This window comes from Agelaius tricolor, unplaced genomic scaffold (genome assembly GCF_023055355.1).
Source record: "Agelaius tricolor isolate 1412-34295 unplaced genomic scaffold, bAgeTri1.0.p SCAF_8, whole genome shotgun sequence".
NCBI lineage: Eukaryota > Metazoa > Chordata > Aves > Passeriformes > Icteridae > Agelaius > Agelaius tricolor.
The window spans coordinates 37,551,707-37,575,244 of record NW_027269268.1 but is presented as its reverse complement, the minus strand read 5'-3'; the positions used below and the strand labels follow the sequence as shown (position 1 = coordinate 37,575,244).

The following is a 23,538-nucleotide window of genomic DNA, read 5'->3' as shown; positions in this document are numbered from 1 at the left end:
CTCATCTAAGGCTGAGGAAACCCTGAATGTCTTCTGCTTTCTGGATGAGCACTTCACCCTCTTGTCCATCACGGGCAGTCATAGGCAGCCTCCATCATTCTGCCCTCTGAGGAGAAAAAAGTGAGCTGAAGATCTGCACTCAAAGAACTGACCTGTGTCTCTGGGAATCACTATTCCCAAGTATCTTAGTAAAGCTGGGTCTAAAAGTCTTCACAGCATCAGTGTTCATACAACCCAGATCATCGTGTCACCCTTTGGACATAAGGGATGGCCTGACTTTGTATCCTTCCAACTAACTCTGATAGCAAAGTCCCTGTGAGGTTCTGCTGGGCCACAGAAAATCCTGTGGATGTCCTCCTGAAGCTGCTTTGGCCATCCCCCAGGAGAGGATGATCACCACTGACAACAGGGCAGGCAAAGCCTCCAGACTTTTTGCCTCATCCTTAATTTAGCTGTTGGTAGGTGGCTCTGCCAACTTGCCAAATTGATAAAAGTTTATTCCTCCTAGGGAATCATGGTACTTCACTCCCAGAAAGCTGCTCCAATATTCTTCCTTAGCCAGCACAACCTGGCCTCACTTGCACTCTGAAAGCACTTGCTCTTTTTTTTTTGCAAGCCATCATTTTACTAAGGATGCATCACACCTTGATAGTGCTTTTCATCCACACAGCTGTGTGTACTTGATGGTGATGTGAAGGATTATTGCCTCATTCCAGAGATGGGGAAAATGGAAAATCAGGCAATTCAGCTTGCTTTTGATATAATTCAGAACTGGAAGAAATACAGCATTGCAGCTAACAGCTAGGTGAACATTTCAATATTTCTGGTCAGTTGGAGAGGACTAACTTCATATTTTACAGTTAAGTAAAGAGTGGAGCAGAGCATGTGCATTTAGAAATACACATTCTGTGGCCACAATTAATACACCCCATAATATCTATTAGCAGACTTAGAGGGTGGGAGGGAAAAAGGAGAGGGGGAACCATCCTGGCTTTCTTGAAGACAATGAAGCGTTGTCTTGAGTTTTCTGCAATTAGGAAATCACCTTTTTCCTTTAATATTGTTTTTGTGTATGGCCTTTTTCCTCTTGTTAGAGCTGATTGAATACTGGGGATTTCAAGAAGCAAGCAAGGCACTAGCAGGAGGCCTAAGAAACCTCCTGGAGCAATGGTGCTGATCCAAGAACTCATGTCTCTTGTATCAGTGGTCTTGTTTGGGGTTTCTTGGAGAGACACACTAATCTTACTCTGGCTCTCTAAAAAAAAAGCATGCACCACAAAATCATAGCCTGCTGGTACTTGTTACAGCACATATTGCTTCCATTTGTCTCCTTGAAGGATACTGCATTTCTTTACCCACAGTTTTCCCCCTCTGTGGGCTGAGGTATGTCTGAGCTCGGAGCAGCTTGCCTGAGCTGTGACTATGCTTTGTGCCATCTGGGCCTGCTCTTTCTTCACAATGGCTGCAAGGCAGGACATGTCAGCTGAACTTGGCAGGGGAACAAAAGCCATTTGGATGCTATAAGGAAAACAACTGCTCTGTGGTTTGGAAGCTGCTGCTGGATCTCACGGTGAATCAGAGCGTGTCCCTCACTGTTTCACAACTCTCTGCTCCTCAGAGCACAGGCTTGCAGCAAGGCCAAAAACGAGCCTTGCGGCCTATGGATTTTCATCTTGTAATAACAGCTTCGTTTTCTAGACATGAAGTACATGTCCTCCAGTAATATGTGATGAAATGTAAATTGTACATGTTCTGTAGCCCCACTGCCTGTGCTGGCAGCCTCTCCTTGGGAGCCTCAACAGCCTGCACATCATCATGCTTCAGCTTCCTCGTACACCCCCAACAAAGCCATTCTTGAGGCCACAAGTTTCACCTACAATCCACCAGCAGTATCTTATGTGATCTTTATGGTAATTAGCCAGGGTAAAATACATAAGCATGTGTTGAGGGGACAAAAAAATCAGGAAAACACCCCTTGTGAGAGTGAGCAGACTAACTTGCTGTGAGAGACAGGACTTCCTGACCTCAGACCAGGCCATTCATCTCATTTCCAGCACCACTGCAGTGTGCCAGCGCCCATGCCACTGGTGAGAAGACCATGAGCAAATGTGAACCCCAAACTGGAGCTGCCTCTGCCTTCCTCTTGCCACCACTGGGATGGCAGCCATCTGCTGCCTGGGGTGTCCTGTCTGCACTCATGGAGGATAGGGGAAGCTCTGGCTTCTTGCCCAGCAAGCCCTCAGGGGTGAGGGTGGCCTGGCACTGAATCCTGCAGGAACGCCACCAATACAGATCCCGTGCTTTTAGCTAAGGATGCCAAAATACTGCTCAAGGCATAGGGTGGAAGCTGGCAGACAAGTGTGAGGGCTGGGCTCAGCATGTGACTTGGTATGGGACAAAGGTGGTGGTGAGGAAAGGCAGGGGGGTTTGGTTGGGCTTGGCCTGGTGTTGGGCTGGGTGACAGGAAGATGGAGTAAGCAGGTTGGGATGTGCTTCATCCTGAGGTGGGACCAGAGACAGACCCATGATCACTGCTGGTCAAGGTATTGGCCAGCTCTTTACATCTCTTTCTGTTTGCCATCTCTCTATATTTTGATACCTACTGCTGTCAGTGGTGGCACTCAAGTTAACTTTGGGCACCGCAGGTCTAGGAGAGCACTCACATCCTGGAGAGCCTGAAGCAAGGCCACCAAGCTCCAGAATGCCATGTGATGTCAGTAAGCTTCTGATCTGGCCAGGGACAGACACTGGGCTGAACTAAGCAAAAGAGGAAGGTTTCTTACTTCTGCTCATGGCAACAGCTGTTTTCTGTTTTCTGAAGCAAATGAATCGTGTTTGTGTTTCCCTCTGCTGCTTGGATCACAGGAGCCCATAGCTGCTGGCAGAGCCTGCAGGTGAGGCTGGCAGCAGGCTCATCTCTCAGTCCATGGATGCTGTTACACATCATTGCTGTCAATCTCTCAGTCCATGGATGCTGTTACACATCATTGCTGTCACGTTTGGTGACTGACAGAGTGCCAAGGATGTAACAACTGAAACAACTACCTGCAAAAAGTATGTCTGTATGGCCCTATTTAAGAAACCTGTGCATTATGGACTACAAAATATTATAGTGTGAATGCATTCTTCCCACAGCCCCACTTTCCATATCCAGCTGTCTGCAGTGTCTTTCTTTTTCCCCATCACAAGTGCTGGCTGTGATTCACTTCCTTTGCAGAATTTGTTTTCCATTCTCTACTTGTATGTTTTTCCTACCATATTCAAAGGATTTTTCCCTGAGAATATGTTGGGTAATTTTTAAAGTGCTAGTGGAGCTATAGGCCTGAAAGACAAACTCACATAATTTGCCTCTGCATTTTTTAAAATGATAAGAGATGACAAATAAAATATCCTTGCTTAGTAATTCTTTGCTAACTAAAAGACAGCCTGTCCTTATGTGAGGAGAAATTGTAAGCTAAATTGGTGCAGATGAGATGCTGTACATCTTGCAGAGAGTCTTGAAAAAAAGGTTTCTTTCTGTAAATGCAATCTTTTATTATAACTTTGAACAAAGTTTTCTACTTCTACAAAAGATTTAGTAGTCAAAGAAAATTGGACATCCATTAATACATATAGATAATACTGTATAGAGTATATTTTCTACATATAGAAAATACTGTATGAGTAGAGTTTGAGAAAATTATACTTTATTGCAACAGTTGTTCTGTTTTTTCCCCTGGAGTATTTTTACTGAGCATTGACTTTTTTTAATGAGTTTTTATTTCAGAGTTAACATTACAACCTCTCCCAGATCAGTAATAATGTAGTTGTACTGCTTGCTGAGAGGACAGAAGAATGAACTGCAACTTCAGTTCTTTCATAGCTGATTCATAGACCAAAAGAGAATGAAGAATGAATCTTTTATGTACCACTGCCTCCTGGTATTTTGAAAGAATACATATTTTGAAACAGCTGAGATTGCAGTTACTCTTCAAATACAAGTGAAAAACATTCTAGTTATGTGTTAATGTTTTATTCATTGCTATATGTAATATTAATGCAAAATACTTCCACTTCTCAGTTATAAATCCTATTAACAGTTTATGAGGTTTCAGCTATTTCAGATGTCAAGATGTTTGAGAATATGGGATTTTAAGCAGTGAGTCAGTTGTTATCTACATCTACAGCTAAGCAGTATGGCTGGAATAACACCTATTGGACTGGTTTTCCTAATTATTTGTGTGCAAAATCTATTCCCTTTCACACCCATGGGAATTAAGGAAAGAAGCTGACAATAACTACTATGGAGAATTACTATTTGCAGTTAGACCTGCAGATACAGTGATCCTTTGTCTGGAATGCAGTAAAAACCAATGTGTATCAAATTTCAACATTGCCTAATTTTCCAGCAGTTGATTCTAATTGGAACTGCTCTTAAGCCTGACTTATTACACCATTCTTTTCTATTGCTCTTAGCAAGCATATAGCTTGCTTTACAGCTGGTTTGATGCTGATTCTTAGTATTCTTTTCAGCAATTTGAAATAATGTCTTGAGTCACAAGTCAATCTTGGCCAGAATTCCTTTTCAATATAAAAGAAAAAAATCTGTTTTACAAACACAACTGTGAAAAAGCATACATTTTCCCAGACTTTCTAGATATATTTTTCCCCCAACTTCAGACTATGGGAATGCATTCTGTAGTCTGTAATTCTATTCCCATACAAAGAAGATTAATGTAAACTTTTATTAATACCAACAGTGGAATTAAACTTCTAGGAAAACACATACTACACCAGTAGTACAGTGGAATATAATGAGGCATTTTCTAACATACTCAAATAAAGGGATAAAGGGTAGTACTTTGCATTTAAATGCCCTCTCATCTTAAATTTAAAGTGCAGTATTTCAGGTTGACACTTATGGAGACTTTAGCTCCAATCCTTCCTTTGCCAGTTAATATGTGAGGGCAGAGGAGTCCTCAGGTCAGACAAAGCCCACTGGTAGCTAAGCTGTCCTGAAGCCACTGCTCTGCAACCTGCTCCAAGCACAGGAAAATGTCCCTGAAGCAAAGAGCACAGAGTTGTTGTGAGGTCTCATCAGGAGCAACACTGAAATGAGGATAAGTCAGCGGCTGTCTTGATTGTTTAGGTTATATTGCAGAGATTTTATGTTTTGTAACAACAAAACCAAGCCCAATCCTACTTCCTAAATGGTGGCTTGTCTGCTGCTGAAAGCCCTGGAGAATCCCAGTCACTTTCTGGCATGTGTAAGGCTGCCATCAGTCCAAGTCACCTGCCCTGTCTAGACAGGGGGCAAATGCTGTGCTGTACTTGCATCCTTTCTGTGGCCATCCCATAATAGTGACTCCATGGAAACCAGGAATTAAGGAAAACCCACATTAAACCATCAGATCCAGATGGAAATCTCTCTGTCTTTAGCCAGCTGGTTTGTTCTCTGGGCCTCATACTCTCAACAAAACTTGCTGCCCTAGCATGCACCCAGGAGAGAGACCTTTCTCAGAGGAGCCAGCTTAAGCCCAGGTTTTCTTTCATATTTTCAGCTGTGTCCAACAAGAATTAGTAGTGACAGGCTTTGCTTTGGACAGTGCCAACAAGAAACTTCCTCTTGAGGCTGTAGTTCAATCTGGATGGAATGACAAATACTTCCTTGGCAGCTGGATAAAACTCCCCCAAGCTATGGTGTGTCAGGGCATGGGGTACCCAGGCACAGCCTGTCTGAGGCTCTTACATCCCCAGCTTCTAGCTAGAAGTTAGACAAAAAGCTGCTCTGTGTTAGCATTTTTCTTTCTCATTTGGTGGAGATTTCTGTGATTTATTCAGAAGAAAACATGATCAATGTATTCATACATTGAGAGTTTTTACATCTGTTTGTTTGTTTCTGAGGAATCAGTGAGACTGAGTTAAAGGTAAGTTGTAGTTCAGCCACAGAAACACGTCTCCAGGCTATTCTGGGCAAACAAGATTATTCCTTTTCAGAGTTCCTGAATATCTTGGGCAGAAGGCAAAAGTGCTCTGTCGTAGTTTAAGAAACACATGGAAATACTTGCCTTCTATCTGTAACTGATGCTTTTCTTCCTTCCTATTATTAATATGGCATTATACCTTAAAATGTGCAATGAATGTGCTGCAGCAGCAGTGTGCCCTGTGACTTGGCCTGCAGGCTGCTGGGGAGGCAGTGCCAGGCTGAAGGAAGGAGAAAAGCTGGAGGCTGGCAGCACCAGGGCCCCATTTCCTGCCTCGCCTGGGGACCCATTCCAGCCATTCCACGCCACAGCGCTGCAGGTAGCACGGGGCAAATAACTCTGGGCTCTGAGCAAGAAAGCAAATTCAGAAATGACCATGAAAATTGCCCAAACGGTTAAATCTGGTTCCAGCCAGGAACTAAGTTCTACCTTGAAACACTTAAATCCCATTTGGATGGCAGAGATTTACATTCCAGATGAGGAATTAATGGCTTTCGCACAATATTCTCAGCAGAGATGCCCCAGCATACCAACCTCTGTGTTTTCAGTAGATGGAATTTGTAATTCCTCCAGGAGCTGCATTCTTCCAAGTGTTACTTCTATTTTTGGACTGACTACTTGCTTTATTTAGGGGGGAAAAAAAAGAGAAACCAAAAACCTGTGCTCTTGTCAAATTGTAGATGCTATATGAGTCATCTATATAATAACACTAAACCATACTTCTCTGTTGTGGTGCAGTTCATCATCATCACAAAGGGGTTTATAGAAAACAAACAGAGATGGCAGTCTGCTCTTAAGCTTCCTGTGTTTAATCCTTGTGCATATTTAGCCAGCTGAACAGTGTACTGTTGAAAAATGGATTGTTATTAAAATGTTGGGTGTTGCAGTAGCTGCAAAGTCCCATGTTTTTTTACTAATAAAAATGAATGCCATTCCTCTGACAATTTTTGGCTGCTTATCTGCAGTCATCTGCCTGCATAGTAATTGTGTGAATGTTAATGACGATCCTGAAACTTTGATGAATAAAATGTTTTTAAGACTGTTAAGACTGCCTTGTAGGCAGCAAAGCCTGTTCATTTAAATGCTTTAAAACACACATCCTTCACTAAGTATCACCAGTGGTTTTGAGCCTCGAGCATAATAGAATATAGACATTTATGAAACAGAAACACAGTCAAGCAGAATATAACCCATTTCCTGTAGTGTGCATGCCTATATAGCTTTTAGTAGTGCTCCCCAAGTGGGAATCATTTACTTTCCAGTTTTCCCTGTTACCTTTTTATTGTTTATCTAGTTTGGATATTGACAAAATGTTTTGAATCACCTGGTTCCTTATGAAAATCTCAATGGTTCTAGGCTTTTTAGAAAACCATTACAAATTCTTAACAGCAATTGCATTTGTAAAACGGTATGCAGATCCATTTCCTACTGAAAGGCAAGATGAATGGAGTACCTAGTTCTTTTAGGCATTTAAGGTCTGCAAAACCCTCTCATAACGAAAACCCTCTGATGAGCTGCTCCTTGCTCTAAGGAGCTCTGCTCTCCTCCATGATCCCTCTCATGTGTGCTGGCAACAGGTTATCATCTCCTCTCACAGGCACCATTTGGGTGTCTGTCATTCCTCCTCTCTTGCAAAACTGTCATTTCCCCTCTGACTGCCCTCACAGCCCCTTGCTGCACCACTGGAAGACCTGAGCCTGGTATTGCAGGGGAGCTCCCACCCATCCCATCACCCTTTTCTGCCAGGTACTTGGCCTGACATGATCTACTGCCATGCTTGCAGCCTACATACTCAGGTTGTCTCTTTTCTCCTTGGTTTTAGGGAATGCCTTGGCCCCAGGCTGTGGCATTAATAGAAGAAGGCTCAGAGATGCTGTCTGAGCCTGATGTAGGCTGAGATGTGGTTCTCTCAGTCTTCCTGCCTAAGTTTTCCAGTGTCCTCAGGGGTTTGATGGTCGTTCAGGTAGAGAGAGAAGGACTCCTTCTGTGCTTCAACTGCTCATCTCAAACTTCAGGGCTACAGTCTCTGCTTCAATGCAGTGTGTTTATGGGACTTTGCCACACAGTATTTGGGTGTATAAATTATTGAGGTATTTCAAGGTGAGGTAATTGCAGTAGCAGGTACATGCTGGGCTTAGGCAGCCTAGTTCACTTGGAGTCTGAACTTTTCTCATGCATCTTTGCTATACACCATGATAAGCCTATGAAAGAGTTAGTAATTCCTGTACAAAGGGAATGCTTCCTGTGTTGCAGCATGGGCTGATTAATTGAGGATTTAAAAGAAATGCAGAATAACATCCAGATCTTCAAGTGTATTTAGGTTCTCTGTTCCTATGGGCAAATAGAACACGGACTGCCAGTATGACAGGAGACAGTGTAATGGCAGGATATTATGCAATTAAGGCTCTAATAAAATGCATATGCCTGTGGGAGGATGAGTTAAGGTTGCCCAGGCAATCTTATTTCTGGCCTTATCTATATTTTCTGCAATTGACTTTGCAACCTACACATTCACGCATCATAGCTTTCTGTTGTACTATGCAGCTATGACTTGAATTTACATTCTTCTTGCTAAAAAATTTATATTAGAAATTTGAAGTTTCCAGTACCTTATGACTTCAGCATAAGGCCAGCTCAAGCCATGTTCAGTGAGAGCGTGTGCCATCCTGGCTGAAACCCTGAGCAGGGCAGGACACGAGCACCCAGGGCCACTCAACAGCTGGCCAGCTGCTGCATGCCCAGAGGTGCCAGCTGAAATTTGGGGAGGTGATAATCAAAACACTGCCTTCCCTCTCTGCAGTTTCAGGGATGCAATTTCTGGGTCACAACTCCACAAACTTAAAGGATCTGCAGAGGTTAGACTTGAAGAATGAATATGAAACAAGCTCTTCATTTACTTAGCAACTGAGAGAAACTATACCAGCCCCAGAACTCCTCTGCCAGTGTCAACATCATCCTACAGCTGGCCTGGCACAGCAGGGCTTGTCACTGACCTTCCCTAATGCAACCCAGGCATTAGCCTCTTGATGAACTGACTCTGTTGTGAATCAGGTGAGATTGAGAGTGGTTGGTAATGTGGCTTTAATCCCATAGCTTTTAGAAGGCTTAATATAGATCCTGAGGCATTCTTAAAATGGCAAACAAAAATTTTGCTATGTTCTCTCATATACCTTTTTGAATGAAGCATTAGAGATCTTATTAATTCAAGACATTTTGCCATTGGGGCTTTCCCCCCCACATTTCAGATAAAACCAGCACTCTGTGTGCAGAACAACTGCTTGTACTCTGGGGGCACAAACCAGTTCAAAAAAATACTGACAGCAGATGGGAAGCCCTGAATGAAAAACAAAACCTTTGAGCTTTTCACTTCTTGGATTAGAGTTTGGTACCATTACATAAAGAGGAAATGGGAAAAAAAATGCAAGCTTAAAAGAAGATAAAATCTGATTAAAATGCAGACTAATATAATTGCAGAACATTACTCAGGCTTTCTTGTGGAGAGAGAAAAATGTCTGCTATTGTGCTGCTATAGAAACTACCTCGAGCCTGTGAGTAGGTGAGAGTGCATGGAGCATGTCGTTCCCTCTCTCCCGCCTTTCTCTCCCCTGGAATGAAGATCATATCTTGCTCTGTAAGCTTGGATTTGCTGGCCAGGAGATCTCTCCCAGTACAGAGAGAAGTTGTTTTCCTGCCTATGTGGTTTCTTTTAATATCTCTGCTCCCTCCCTCTTTTGTTTTGCTCTTGGAAGGTGGTGCAGGGCTCTGTCAGAGGAGGGATAAGCTCCAGTCTTCCCAGGCTTTTCACAGGGGATGGCTCACTTGGCTTGAAAAGTTGGGAGCATGGAACACGTGTTGTGCCATGGAAAGGGAACTTTCCTGTATTTACTCTTATAAAGCCACAGAAAGATCTCACAGTGCTTTGGAAAGTAAATGCTCATCTGGAATGAGCAGCCTTTGACCATGTTTCTGCACATCGTGTCCACAGCACTTGTTTCTCTGAGGAACCGAACTGGAATTACCAAAGCACTAGGGAACAAAGAAAAGTTTACCCCCTGGCTGTTGATGGAAGTGTCTTTATAGGAAGTGTAAAACCACATACAAACATACCCTCTGTCCAGTGGCATAAAATAAGGCCAAGGAATGTGTCCCTGAACTGTGGAATTGTTTTCCTACTAGCTCTGCCCCCATGACCATCTGGGCTAAGTTATCTCTGACAGCAGTGATTTCAGCCTAAAAGGACGATATAAGAAATTTGTTATTGAAAAGACTGATGGATGAGAAAGTCTGTCCACACCACATTAGACCTCTTTCTGGTCCATAATACTTAAGAAATTTGTGCAAATTTTGAGAAGATTATTTACTGCTGCTAATGAATTCCAAGGTAGCATAAAGTACTGAAAAATACATCTCCTCTTTTATAAATGCATCCTCCTTTTTATTACAGATGTAATTTTAGTTTTTGTTCCAATGCCTTCTTACAGAAATTGACTCAGTGACTCAAATATGCATTTTACAAGAACATATTTTGTATCTCAGTTTTTCCAGAACTTCCACCTTTCAATCTGGCTGATTGTTTTGCTTTTGGTATTTTGAGACAGAGGAAGAAGATTCCATTCTCCAGTTATTTTAGCACTTTCATCCAGTCCCTAATTAATCATCTCCTTTACAAAACCAGTTTACTGAGGCGTTGTCTCGTTTTCATCATCCTTTCCCATTTCCCCTTTTTGTGGTATATACTACACCCCTTCATGTGTTGGAGACACCACGGCTGTATGCATTGCTATATGTTAATACATTTATTTAGGGAATGATGTTAGAACACTCTCTGTAGGCCTTTAGAAGAGATCACGGAATCTCATTGCCCCTGAAGTCAATCACACCACGTATTTCCTCCTATAAAATCCTCCAGCTCAATTTTACAGAAGTTAGGCTTGGTTTTGCTCCTTCCACTCTTGTTAGAGATCTGTTCTGATGTTTTGCTACTCTGACTCAGTTTATACCCATTTATTCTTATGCTGACATTGGCCCTCAGTTTTAACTTTCCTGGCTCGTCCATTTTCTAAGCCCCACTTTTGTATATTTTATTTTATCTCAACTATTGAACTGTTCTTACCTGAGCCATGAGCTTTACTTTCTCTCTGATTCTCCTTCCAAGAGAGGCAGGCAGGGGGGAGTAAGCAAGCAGATGTGTGGTACTTAGTTGCTGACTGGGGTTAAACCATGACAAACACAGATTTACTCTTGACTGGATGACAGAATCACACACTGTACTGCAGATCTTTCCTGAAATTACTTACCTGACATTGTTGGGTTTACACTTCGCTTTTTAAGCAGGTCCTACTCATCTCAAGATTAACTAGTCTCTCTTATCCAAATGCTGATCTTATGGCCAATGGAAGAAATTTTTTAAATTAATCTCTGCATGTCATTAATGTTATTGAATTTAATTATATTTTCATTAAACCTGTTCCAAGAGACATACAGTTTGTCCAATATACTAACTACTCTCAGCTCTGTCAACAGCAGATTTCATTAGCTTGCTTGTGTTCTTGATGACACACACCATTGTAATGAAAACATGAAGGATGACAGGAGCATTGATGAATCACACAGACCACTTTCCTTCAGTCTGACACCTCCCATACAAAACAACCCTTTGTCATTGTCTCCTGATCCATATGCTCTTCTGCTTCAACAGCTGTTTCCTGTCTGGACAGCACCAGATATTATTGATCCCAAATAGACTACATCTACCCCATTTCATTTCTTGAAGAAAAAGGGAAACACAAAAAGATATCTTGCTGAAGCAACATCTCATGTAATTGCATACCTTATTTTTATTTCATTTATTCTCATATCTTGAATTATTCTTTCCTTCAAAATTTGTCTAGATTATAGTAAATTATTTCCCTCCCTTTCTTCAGTGCAAGTATTCCAGAATGACTTGAGTGCTAGAGTGAAAGTTTGTGCTCCTTTCACCCTCATCTCCACATGCTTGGCCTGTTTGCACACTGGATGAGATTGTTTGTTTTCCCCCACTGTAGTAATTAACCATTACTTTCTTCCCATTAATCATCTTCCTTCTGCATCCATCTTTATTAAAACTAGAAGCAAAATACTTCTTGGTTTTCTAAATATTGCCAGACTTCCTTCAATCTGTATGCCCTTCTCACCACATGACTGCACTGCCCTGTTTCTTTTTTCCTGGTTGAGGTAACTACTTCTAGTTGACATTATTTAACTCCTGCATTTCCTCATCTTGAAGACAAAACTTTCTTAGGAGAGTGATCCTTTTCACTTTCACCTTTAGGTTTTCCAATGACCTTAATTACAAAGATGCCAGATAATCTTCTATGAGATCCTTTCCCTTTGCTCAAGGTACAATGTCCAGTTCATTTCTGCTGCACTGGCATAAAGAAATCCAATCTTTTCTTCACATTCAAGTCCTTGAGTCCTTCAGCCTTATTGATTAATTTCTAATTGTGTCTCTTGCCCTTTCCCCTTTTGACTTAAAATACCTTTCTATAAATCTTTTTTACCCATCAATTTATTTTAAACTGCACCTCTGAAACAATTCCCCCCCCATGACCATAGCAGCCTTATAACACACCCACTACCCACAAAGCTAATCCACCATCACCTCTGCTGTTGGCCTGGGGGCTGGCAAGGAGAGCAGCCTCTCTCGTACCCAGCAATGCTCAGCCCCAGGTGTGCTTCACAGTCTGCTCGAACCTCTCAGGGCAGGGCAAGGCAAGGCAAAGCAAAGCAAAGCATGGCAAGGCATGGCAAGGCATGGCAAGGCATGGCAAGGCATGGCATCGGGAGGTGTGGGGCGGCAGGGTCAGGTGTGTGACCCATACTGACACCCGCAGGGCCGATGTAGCCGCCAGCCTGGGCACCAGCCGGGTGGCTGAGCCTTTATGGACGCCGGGCGCGTTTCGGTCAGCCTGGCGGGATTTTGGGAGTGGACGGTGGAGCTGAGATCTTCGGAAACACTCGATCCGTCGCCGTCAGGGTGCTGCGGATGTTTAACTCCCAAAGAGCGGGGAGGTCACACACGGACACAACCTCCGCACTGCCCACATCCTTCCCCACCCGAGGCGCGGGGTCCGCCGCGCCCCCCGCCGCCGCTCACGCTGCCCGGCACGGGCGGAGCGCGGTCCGGGGCGTGCTTTGGGGCGCGTTTCGGGGCGTGTTTCGGGGCGTGTTTCGGGGGTGTTTCGGGGCGTGTTTCGGGGCGCGGCGGGGCGGTGTTCGGGCGCTCTGAGTGGCCGCCAGGGCCCGGGGCGGGACGCGGGGGCGAGAAAAGGGCCGGGGGCTCGGCGGCGGCAGCTCGGGCGCGGGTGGTGGCCGGGATGCGCCTGACGCAGAGCATGTGCACCATCGCCGAGTGCGCGCCCGGCGGCGACGGCCCCGCCACTGCCCGGCCCCGCCTCGTCAAGATCGCGGTGGTGGGGGGCAGCGGCGTGGGCAAGACAGGTGAGGGGCAGCGCCGGGCCGGGGCGGGCGGGGGGCTGGCGGCGGCGGAGCGCGGCTAATGGTGCCTGTCTGTGCCTGCCCGCAGCGCTCGTGGTGCGGTTCCTCACCCGGCGGTTCATCGGCGACTACGAGCGGAACGCAGGTAGGCGGGCGGCGAGCGGCTTTGTTCCTTCCCGCCGGGATGGGGTCGGGCGGGGGCCCCGCGGGGCGGCGGAGCGCGGTCCCGGCCGCTGTGCTGCCGGTGGGTGCCTCCCCTGAGGCTGCCTGGCCGGGGGTGCGAGCCCTGAGGGAGAGCGCAAACCCCAGCGCCGGGCACAGGTGGGGAGGGCAGAGCTCGCTCGCTCCCCCCGGGACTGCGGGCGCTCGGCAGGGGCTGGCAGCGGCCCGAATCCCCGGGATTCCGCGGCTGCTTGGAGCCCTGAGAGCCCCTTCCCTGCCCGGTCTGCTCGCAGCCCTCGGAAGGGGGCACGCCAGGCACAGCCACATGTGGTTTGTGGTGGCAGCAGCTCTAGAGATGGGTTGTACTCCAGGTCTCGGACAGAATTTGCTTTATGTGGTCGAAGTACCCCTTTTTTGAAGGAGTCTTTTAGCTAAAACAAGAAAACATTCTGTAAACCTACTGCTGTATTGTTCTCTGCAAACTGAGTGCCGGCAGCTGCATGGGCTAGGCAGAGCTAGTTATAAAGGGGAAAATGGAGAGGTGATGTTACATACCTCATTCAGTGAGTACAGTGCAGAGTCTGAACTAATGCCGGTGTAAAATAGACAGCTTTCTGTTGAGGAAATTACTTGAAAAAGCCAAACAACAACGAACCCAGAAAATCTTACAGGGTAGCTAACAGAGAGCCAAAAAATGTATTTGTCTTGGTTTAGGGCAAATTTGGAAGAAAACTTTAAAAGGGAGCTTCATTAAATGATGGAAATACTAAATGACAAGAAAACTGCTTTTCTTTGTAATGAAAACTGGTTGTTTTGCACTCTTACCTTTATCATTCAAGATAAGACAGTCTTTAAGAGTGTTAAAAGTTCCAGGTTGCCTACCATTTAATGCCCAGCTTCAATGCAAGTAAATTCATCATTAAATCCCAGGTTTCTAGCAATATCATAAATATTGTTAACACCCAAAAAGCTTATAGCACTAGTTTCTTGGTTCATGAGGGGTGTTAGACTTTCCCTACACAACCAATGGGCAGCAGAAGTAACATTTGTCTGTAGAGTGGTGACTGTACCTGTGAACCTGTTGGTGTTCTTGTCAGGTAATCTCTACAGCAGGCACATCCAGGTAGATGGAGAGATGTTGGCTATCCAAGTGCAAGATACTCCAGGAGTTCAGGTGAGATAGATGCAACCATGCTACTAGAGTAGCTCTAAATGTTTGTGTGCTTGCATCCCTCTGTGCAGCATCTTACTGTGGTCTTTCTGTAAAATGTTTTGCTGCGTGTCTCGGAGTTTGGTGTTCTTTGTGGGAGAGGTGGTAACTTGTGTTTGAACCAGTCAAGCCAGCTGTGTTGAGAGACTGTTACAATGAATCATTTGTTCATTGGAGGCCCGTTACTTTTGAGTGGCCTCGTTCCTGTATATTGGGAACATTAGGCACAAATCCAGAAACAATTCAAAGTGGTATATGTGAAATATGGTTCATGCGAAAATAAATGTCATGATCGCTGCCCTACAAGCTTCATAAATGTGTATGGCAAAGTGAAGTCTGCTACATTGTGGCTGTGCTCATTAGTGTGTCACAAGCTGAAGTTTTAAATGTATAGACCTGAGTAATGCTGGACTGTTGCCTTTTTGAACTGGGCAACACTCCAGGTCTAAATGCTTCCAGCTCATATCTTTGCTTCCCCAGACTTACTGTCTAGCCAGTTAATTTCCCATTCTGTGGAACTACAAAGTCTTTCTCTGCATGCAGAACTACTCAGGTCAATTTTCCATTTGAGTATAGCAAACTCCAGTGTTAAATTCCAGCTTTTTGCAGCTGAATCAACATCTGCATTTACTCGCTATGCTCGGATTAAGTTCATACTTACCATGTGAAATCCAAATATATGTCTGAAGCTGTAAAATGCTATTTGGCTTTACAGAGTCCTGAAGACAGGTTCCTTTAATCTTTTGTGACTTTAGTTATCTAATTTGAGACCATTCATTTTTCAGATCCATGAACACAGTCTGGACTGTAATGAGCAGCTGAACAGATGCATTCGCTGGGCAGATGCCCTGGTGATTGTCTTCTCCATCACTGACTATAAGAGCTTTGAACTACTCAGTCACCTTTACCATCACGTTCGACAGCTGCACCCAGGGAACCTGGTCCCTGTCGTCATTGTGGCAAACAAAGCTGATCTCTTGCATATCAAAGAGGTGGAGCCTCAGCAGGGACTTCAGCTGGCCAATATGCTGGGCTGTACTTTCTATGAAGTATCTGTCAGTGAAAACTATAATAACGTCTTCAATGCCTTCCATCTCCTTTGTAAAGAAGTCAATAAACAGCAAATAACCAGCACCCCTGAGAGGAGGAGAACCTCTCTTATTCCACGGCCAAAATCACCCAACATGCAGGATCTGAAGAGAAGGTTTAAGCAAGCTTTGTCTGCCAAAGTGAGGACTGTCACTTCTGTTTAATGGCACAGCCCTTGGTCTACCCAATGTTTAGCTTGAGATTGAAACCTGGGGTGTTTAACACTGGCACATGTAGAATCCAAGGTATTGTGAAAGGAGGATGGTTTGAGTAGCCTTTTGTATGGTAGAAGTCTTTAAGCAGTTGCTTAAAAAAGGAACAGTGTCAGATTAGAAAAGGGGGAAAAAAAACCTATAAAACCACCTGAAAAAGTTGTACTTTGCAACTTACTGAACAGATGTTTTCATTTGGATAGGGACCTTTTCAGTAAATGAAACCGTTTGCCTTTTCCCCAGTTGGACAGATTTGGCTTTCATTTGTGCAGAAACAACCTTTTTGCTGTAACTCAACTTGAGCAGGGAAATGCCCTGAACTGCAGGTCCCTGTTCAGAAGTAACCGCTTGAGTTTTGTTCTCACATGGATGAAGGACAGCATGATGCAACTGTTTAATTTTATTGCACGGTAGAACTGGTTTTGTTCTGTGTATTTCAAAACAAATAAGCAAACATCAAATGGTTCTGTAAAAATAAGTGTAAAATAAGTGGACAGGACTGAGCATCAAGACTGTAAACAATGATCTTTATTTTTTACTAGCCATGCTATTGCTGACAACTTGACCTTACTCTTTGTATGCAAAGCTATTGTCCACAGGGTGTAAACATATCTAATTGCAAACAACTTTTACTGTCTTAAAAAAGTACTTTCCAGACTAAATGATCCAACATGGAGCTTCTGAGGAATGTGTGTGGAGTGACAGTCTAATACAGATGCCATTCTAAGACATCCTTTTTTCTCTCTCTCTCTCCTGTGTGCAGTAGGTGCAAAAAGAACAAAAGGTGTGAGGCATGGCTGGCTCCAGGCAATGAAGCTGATGGCTTGTTCTGAGCTGAGCCAGACCCTCTTCGTTCTTAAACATATGGCAGATTTTATATAAATACTTAATTCTTTTTAATATTGAACCAATGGAGTTCAGAGCCTAAGGACCTTATACACATGCACTTTAAAAAGCCGGTCGTGCTTTTGTTTAAACTGTAACTTATTTATTTTGTGTACAGTTACTCCTCCTAGGGAGTGGACTTTTCATTCTTACTGCCTGGTACAACATTAAATTTTTGAATTGCCTATTTCCTTGTGTGTTCTTTGGGGGTGAGAAACAAGGAGTAACAACCAGTGAAATGTTGAGACAAAGTAATAGCTTTCTTAAGGTAGTTAACATACCCTGCAGAAACAGCAAGGTGTCCTTTCCTGCCTATGCTGTTGCTTTATTAGCATAAACCACAGGGGTTTTACTCTCACAAGTGCTTTACAACTTCCTTTTGGGAAATTCCTGTAGGAGAGGAACTGAATAAGGCAGAGACCTTTCAAATTAAAATGGGATTCTTCATTTCCACTTGTCAAAAATACTTTGGTCTTTAATGAGAAAGGAATAGTGTGAAGTAGGTCAAAACCTGGAAAACATGAACTCTATGCCACTTTCTTTAAAAAAAAATTGTTTTGAGCTATATCACTGTGAAGACCTTAAACAAATTGCAAGTCTTCAACTATCTTTTTCATGTTTAAGTAGCTTTACTAAAAGCCTGCCTGAGGGGTATGTTTGTGCTGGCACTAGGCTGATGGCCATACAGGCTCACCTTGTTAGCACACAGCTGCAGTAAGTGATGCAGGGAAACTCTGACAGGGTCCCTGATGATAATCTTTTGGACCATGAGTTACTAGCCAAGTGATTTAGGATTGGAGTTGCAAACAAAACTGAGCTTATACCAAATAGTGCTTAGCTTATTAATAGATAAGTAAATCAATTTCCCAAGAGTAGCTTTATGTTTTTTCCTCTTTGTGCCTTCTGAATATTGCTTGATGTTGCAGGCAGGGAACTCAGACACTCTTTGTTATGGTCTTGCACCTGCCCATTCAACTTTCTTCTGTACTGTTTCTACTCACGTGGGACTGGCAGAAGATCCCTCATCCCTTCACCTTTTCCCCCAGCACAGGGTCCCTGTAGCTGCTACAGCTATTTCCTACAAATAAATAAGCTTACTGTTGCACTAGGGCACTGGAAAGTCTCCACTGTACTTTTGGTCCATAAGCAGCATCAATTACCACAGCTGTGGCCCCACAGGCTGAGAAGATTCCTCCAGTGTGTGTGTGCCTGGGAAGCTGTGTCTGTCTCTACTTGACCCAGAGGAAGTGCAAGGTCACTGCTGTCTGCTCAGACTCAGCCCTGCCTCCTCAATACAGTGGATGGCCAAGTCAGAGACCTGAGGGCATTTGATGAAAGAGAGGTGGGGGGGTGAAGACCACAACCAGCAGCCTCCAGCAGCATCTCAGAGGTGTGAGTTCCTGAGCTCAGCAATGGCACTGAACACAGGCAAGCCTTTCTGCTATGAGCAGAGTTTAGGAAATGTTCTAGGACCAAGATAGACGGTCTAGATTCTTAGGGGCAATCAAATAATGCAAAAGTAAAAGGGATTGCAGGAATATACAGTTCTGGCATGTGTAGCTCTGCATACTAGGAGAAAAGGAGAAGGCAGATTAGGTTTGGCATTGTGAGAGCATTGCTTTATTGATTACAGAATTTATGAAACAATCATATTATAAGAAAGATTGAACAGTACAGAATGACAGAAAAACCAAGAGACCAGCTACTTGCTTTCCAGTTGCTCTATTCAAACTATTCCTTGAGCTTTTAATATTGCAATCTCATAGCATTTCTCATTTTTTCTAGCACAAAGTTCCATTCTATAGTCATTCTTATAAATTTCTCTTCCATAGAGGCAACATTGTCCATGCTTTATAATCAGTCCATTGTTTCCTTCCAGCCACTCAAAATTGAATTTAAACCAAAATGCACCCTTTTCTGAAGACCATTATAAACATTTAGGAGAACTAATGCTAGCTAGTGAACAAAATTTAAAAAACTACTTCCCATTTATTCTACTCTGGGATAATAAAGGATGCTATGATAGAGTGAATGTCACTTAATTTCACATTCTCATCTCAGTGTAAGCTATAGTTGTAGCATTACTTGGATGAAGTAAGAGGATGCAGCTTTAGAGCTCCACCATTTTATGTTGCAATTTGGAAATCTCGGTGCTACATGCAATTCTCTATTGGCTGCTGCTCTTTCATCACAGATTTTAGCAAAATTTTATAAAGAAAAGTTACATAACTGAATTTGATTGCAGCTATTTCATGATTATAAATTAAAAATAAAAGCTGTTTTCTAATCATGCTGTTCAGAAATCTAGCTCAAGAAAGAATCTGTGCTGTGGCCTCTTGAAAATGGGATCATGCCCTTTTTAAAATTTTTTTTTGTTCCTTCTTTTTTAAATGCATGTGAGGGGAGGATTCTTTTGGGGTTATCATCAAACCATCACAGCCCATATGGCCTCCTGCATAAATCTACAGAGATGTGTGCCATCAGAAACTGTCTTTTCTTCTGGGACTGTGGGTGGAGAAACTAGAGCAGGAAACTGGAAGCTGAGAGAGAAGCAGCCATGTAACCCAGCCCTTGAGTCTGGCTCTGCTTCCCTGCCTCTAACAGTCCTGCTGAAAGAGCATGGCCAGGCTGGGTGCTGTGTGCCAGCCAAATCAGGGCTCTGTTCCATGATCTCTCTGGTGTGAGGAACAAAGTGCAAGTAGATGCTGTTAACATTGTAAGGCACACATCTGGCAAGGTAGCATGACAGAGGGTGGATTTTGCTAGCCTCTCACTCCTTGAGCAGCATTTCCTACCAGAAAGCCCAGCAAAACCATCAGAAAAAAATGGTACTGCTTGAGGAGTGCAAATTGTGCATCACCTGGTTCTCAGCTGCTCTTTTGCTCGGGAATGATTACAAACAATTGCCCTCACCATGCTGAGTGAGGCTGGGAGTGATTCAGCACTGCGCAGTGCTATCGTCAAGGAGGGGAGGTTTGTTGTTGGACAAATGGACCATTCTGAAGAGCTGCCCATGAGCTGCAGGTGTTCCCTTGCAGCCAGATACCCTGCTGTTTCACCTGCAGCTGTAATTGCAGCAGTTGACACATCAGTTTTTGGAGGGCTCTTGAGAAGAGTGACAGAGCAGGAATTTGATGTTTCCAGGCAAGGCACTCATCTTCTCCACAGCCTCCCGCCGTCAGATACGAGCGTCAGGCTGGAGACGGTCTGAGGCAAACAACAGCTCAACAGCACTGTGTGGTGTCAGGAGCACAGAGGAGAGCACAATTACCTGAAAGAAGGGGAACAAGAAGCAACAAGTCAAGCTGAAAGGGATTGAGACAGTACTAATGAGCCATAGACAGTAACTGTTTGCTTTACCCAGCTCTAGGCAGGCTGTCTGCACTTGGTGTTTACTGATAGAGCAATGCACCTTGTCCAGCAAAACTGTCTGCTGGCTAATAACTGCAGTTAAATCACTTTAAGGAGCAACATGACTGCTAGCATTGTACGCTTAATGAATGTGTGCTTTGACACATTTCTACCCACATTTTACCTGGTGATTTATTGTGACTGCCAGTGCATTTACTGCGAGGCACCAGCTGATGAAGCTGCAGTTTCCTCTCCTACAGCACAGATTTGAGTGATGCCTGTTTCCTCTCAGTTGAAGGTAAGGTGAGCACCACAGAAGTGCCTGCTGCAGGAAGCCATACTCCCGGTTCCAATTCATCTTTTCAGACCAGGCACAGGCTGTTCTGCACATCAGGCTCAACCTTGAGCACTGTCAGATGTTATCACTTTGGTTTCTTCCAGTTTTTAATCGCAGATGGGTCTGATGAATGAAACCATTGCTTACTACAACCATGATAGACATGCTGCTAGGTGCAAGTATCTGTTTTCCCTGAGTGAAAACCATTATGTAATTATGTGGTGTGAAGGCTTCTCTGCAGAGCAAAGCTATCATCCAGGAGTTAGTGTGTACACTCTTGCTGTGAGGAGCTAAGCCAGGGTTGCAATCATAGGACACTGCTCTTACTGAGCCCCAAGTTTAGCAGTGTCCATAGGGTCAGGATTGCAGGCTGGGATCTGGGGGCAGATTTAATCATTTTAGCTCACTTGAAAATGAATTTGCTTCTTCAGCGCAAAAACCAGGAGAGGAAGCACAAACATCAACAACAGAGTATGTGTGTCCATCTACTGCAGCAGCTATCAAATGCCTTGTGCTGTCCATCATGTAGCTTAAGTATGTGGTAATGCTGCATTTCAACTTTTTGTGTTGCTCTTTCTTTCATCTTTTCACTTCAGATACTGAAAAGATCCCTTCTGTATTGGTGATAGCTTCCCCCTCACTTCTCCTCTTCCCTTGTCCTCCCACACAATCTGCAGCAAACTGACACTGATTATCTCTTCCTTCATAAGCCTGAAAAAGTCTCTATAACTTGCAGATGCCAAAGGCTGACACTGTCTTACTTATGTTACACGAGAATCAGACTATAGTACAGTATGCGCTCATCTTGTTATCATGCAGCTTTAACTCTGAAAAACATGAAGGGACATGTTACTAAAGTTTTTCTAGTTTACAAGCCAAACATCAACAATAGCCACTGGCAGATAAAAGCAATTTCTTCTTGAAGTCCTTCCACTGAATCCTCAGGGGATTTGTGCAACAAATAGCAAGCTCAGAGCGAAAAAGGAGATCTCCAACTTTAATATCTCAGAAAAGATGCTTGAATACAGCAGGACTTCTTTCCCTCCAGTATTTCCAGGGGCTTGTTGAGGGGGATAAATGTGAATGTTTGTTCTTTCATTTTTACAGAGGAGAATTGCCCAGATAAGTAAGTCCATCTCTTCTCCAGGCAGCTCTTTCAGGACAGTCCTTTGCAGCCCTCTCCTTGTTCTGTACTCCATGCCTGCCTTTCACCCTTCACCTGAAGGGCTATCCCCTCCTAGTGGCAGCCAAGGTGGAAGAGCCAGGAGCCCCCATCCTGACCCACTGAACTCCAATGGCACACTTGAAGGTAGGGAAGGATGCAGCTAGCATCTAAAGGGGCATCTGAAAGTTTATCAGTCTGCTGGCCTCAGCCACGACCACATAGATGGTTGTAATGTTGGGAGAAGGGAGGGAGAAACATTCTCTCATGCTCTTTCTTTCTCCTTTATTACTCTCCTGATTAAAGCAGAAAAAGAGGAGTAATTTCTTCCTTCAAAAATAGGATACTTCTCACTAGTTATGGGGAGCTATTTACCACAATCCAAAACCAAATGGTGCATAGGAAACACTGTATTTCTTTGTGCTTCTCCATGAGAAATAAAATTGTCATTCAGATTCAGATGCAGAACAGTTCTGTGGATGGAAACATGTGTCTCTTATTCCACATTTAAATGTCATTGCTGAAGTAATCAATGCACCCTGTCAGTTTTTCTACAATTACTTTACTCAATTTTTGTACTTACACATTTCTCCAGTTTTCCAAGAGCCAGTAATTAGTATAAATGTTAGTGCTTTGTTTGACTGGAATGGACTTGGAAGGCCAGTGTTTCCCTGAAGCCTGAACCTGACTGCCTGAACAGCACAAAAAGGCTCTGTTTAATCCTGGCTTGAGTTAGATAAATGCCTGGCTTTTTGAAAAGAGAATAATCCTAAACAGGTGGTGCATATTCACAACTATAGTGCAGAAATCCAGGTAAAGCCAACAAACTTTTTTTTTTTTGTGAGAGATTTGCACAACTGCTTAGTTTCTTCTTTCTCTTCCTCCTCCCGCCTCTCCCCCAAAGTTCTTTCACCTCTAACACAGCACATTTGGATAAAGGGCAAGATGCAGCAAAAGCTTAAAATGCTTTAGGAATCTGCCTCAGAGGGTGACCTGCTGCCAGGGTTAAGCCAAAGCAAAGCAACACCAGATCCCATGTCACCACTGTCAAGCCTTAAGTCCCTCTAGAAAGCTAGTTGAAAATCTCCCTGCATAGTTCTCAACCAACTCAGATGTTAACCCTCTGTTTATCTTTCAAGGTGTCTTAATACATTTTGTGTGTGGATTAACTTGTCCATCAGTGTGTCACAACTCAACTCCCCTCCAAGAAGGAAAATATAATTTGCTATTTTGAGGAGATTAGCAGCAGATTAGTGGGCAAGAAAGGTGTTATCAGATTTTAAAAAAACTTGCTAAAATGGTACTCCATCTTACAAAATACTTCTTGAGACTGCCTTGCAATGACAACTGAAACATGGAAACACATGTCAGACTGAGGGGCTGCTTTGCCTTTGGTTGGCTCCATTTTGCTAATGATTTCTCAATAATGAAAATTGCCTTCCACAGGACTTGAAAACAAGATGTTTGCCAGCCTCTCTGGAAACCAGAGTTATGTCTATGATGCAGCTGGTTACACAGCACTTTAGAGTCTTTGTACTACCCTGTGTATCTGCAGTACTCAACAGACACCTGCTTGGTCCTCCACAATTAATGATGATTTTTAACACCTCAGGTACCACCAGAGCTCACCCATCCTCCTCCTCTCCCTCCTCCATTCCGATGTCAGTTACTGTAATCAAGTTCTGCTGCCA

General features: G+C 43.7%; 2 protein-coding genes across 2 annotated transcripts in view; one reads left to right on the top strand and one right to left on the bottom strand.

Annotated features, from left to right (window-relative positions):
- The first annotated feature begins 13,256 nt into the window (after positions 1-13,256).
- On the top strand, positions 13,257-17,184 carry RASL11B (RAS like family 11 member B). The gene is made up of 4 exons (XM_071432390.1): positions 13,257-13,442; positions 13,528-13,584; positions 14,699-14,775; positions 15,597-17,184. Exons 1-4 carry the CDS (start codon positions 13,319-13,321, stop codon positions 16,062-16,064), a joined length of 726 nt encoding a protein of 241 aa, XP_071288491.1. The 5' UTR covers positions 13,257-13,318; the 3' UTR covers positions 16,065-17,184.
- A 1,405-nt stretch (positions 17,185-18,589) lies between these two features.
- The window catches only part of SCFD2 (sec1 family domain containing 2), a 187,249-nt gene continuing 182,300 nt past the window's right edge, over positions 18,590-23,538 (bottom strand). Inside the window, exon 9 of the mRNA XM_071432385.1 lies at positions 18,590-20,268. Within this exon, the coding sequence (XP_071288486.1) occupies positions 20,176-20,268 (93 nt within the window). The 3' untranslated portion in view covers positions 18,590-20,175. The remainder of the gene's footprint in view (positions 20,269-23,538) is intronic.